The sequence below is a fragment of the Nothoprocta perdicaria genome, unplaced genomic scaffold (genome assembly GCF_003342845.1).
Source record: "Nothoprocta perdicaria isolate Ctin4 unplaced genomic scaffold, notPer1 scaffold_269, whole genome shotgun sequence".
Classification (NCBI taxonomy): Eukaryota; Metazoa; Chordata; class Aves; order Tinamiformes; family Tinamidae; genus Nothoprocta; species Nothoprocta perdicaria.
Window position 1 is genome coordinate 34,217 of NW_020455498.1, and position 1,358 is coordinate 35,574.

At 47.5% G+C, this 1,358-nt stretch overlaps 1 protein-coding gene across 2 annotated transcripts in view; it reads left to right on the forward strand.

The window, feature by feature from the left end:
* The window catches only part of ANLN (anillin actin binding protein), a 25,717-nt gene continuing 24,359 nt past the window's right edge, over nucleotides 1-1,358 (forward strand). For both annotated transcript variants that reach the window (XM_026040815.1, XM_026040816.1), the window contains exon 1: nucleotides 1-53. In XM_026040815.1, the coding sequence (XP_025896600.1) occupies nucleotides 36-53 (18 nt within the window). In that variant the 5' untranslated portion in view covers nucleotides 1-35. The remainder of the gene's footprint in view (nucleotides 54-1,358) is intronic.

Here is a 1,358-nt window from a genome sequence, read left to right on the forward strand (position 1 = left end):
GCGCGCGGAGCGCGGAGACGGCAACGGCGGCGGCCATGGATCCCTTCACTGAGGTGCAGGCCGCCCCCGGAGTCGGGGGCGCCCCCGGAGTCGGGGGCTGCGCGCGGGGTGCGGCTGGGGCTGGGGGCGCTGCCGCCCTGGAGGCGGCGGGAGGGAGGGAGGCGGCAACGGCCACCGGAGTGTGCCGAGGAGCAGACAGGCCTCCCCCCACACCTTTATCTGCCCCTTCATCTTGCTCTTATTTGCTCGTTCCTCCGGTATGGCAGCTGGGTGGGTGTTTGTTAGGTTTGTGGCTTTGTCCGTGAGCAAACAGAGGGATCATTCAGGAGAAGGCCCCTTTGAAAGGTAGGACAGTGAGGCCCAGCTGGGTTTTGCTAGTGCTTTAGTATCTGCCTTTTGTGTGTGCGCCTGACAGATAAGTTTTCTCGCTGAAGCAGGAGTGGGGTGGAAAGCTGCTGGGAGTGGCATTGTGCATCCCCAGGCTGGCATATCTGAGGGCTGGTTTGAGGTTTGCTTGTGTCTGTGAGCCTGTTGTTTAAAAAACGCATCATATTTGACGTGACAGCCTCCTGTTACCAGTCACTTTCATTGGTGAGCTCAGTTCCTCTTTTTAAAAAGCAAGAAACGGTAATTGTTAGAACTAGACTTGTGTTTGTGTGCATGAGATTTGTAAAAGCAAGTTGGAATGGAGTGAATGGAATTGACATTGAATTTGTATGAAGGTTGTAGCTTTCTTAAAGATGTGACAGGTGTAAAGCCATGGAGCTATCATGTGACTGCTTTAAGAATACTTGAGTAAAATTAAAAAAAAGAATCATTTCAAGTCCACAGCCTGTCTGAACAAAAAGCTAAACTAAAAATCTTAAAGTACACATAAGAAACACATTTGCTGCTTTCCTTGTCTATCTGTTTGAAATGCAAGCTGGTTTCCTTAAATTGATTGCTTGTAAAAGAGGCTCCTGTAGATCTGCTTTTAAAAGACTATATGTAGTACTGACCTAAACATATGGACTAAATTTGTTATGCCAAGGCAGACTTCCAGTACTCCCATGTAAACCTTGCTAAGTATAAACAACTAAAACYGCCTTCCTTACTTGGTAGTGAGTGACATGATGAGGCTAGTCTTAAGTAAACTTCAAGTCCACGCTTCTGAATCAAATTTAAAGTTGTTTTGCATGCTGGGAAGTTTTCCAGCCTGAACATGCCCTTCTTCCAGATAACTGGTTTTGAAAAACTATGACCAACTCTGAGGGCGCTCCTTGAGTAAACTTCTCAAATGTTTGCTAGGGCTGCAGGGTGCCTAAAATGTTGCCTTATCGAGAATGTGGAGGACTTCATTCCACTGTTGGGTAAAAAAA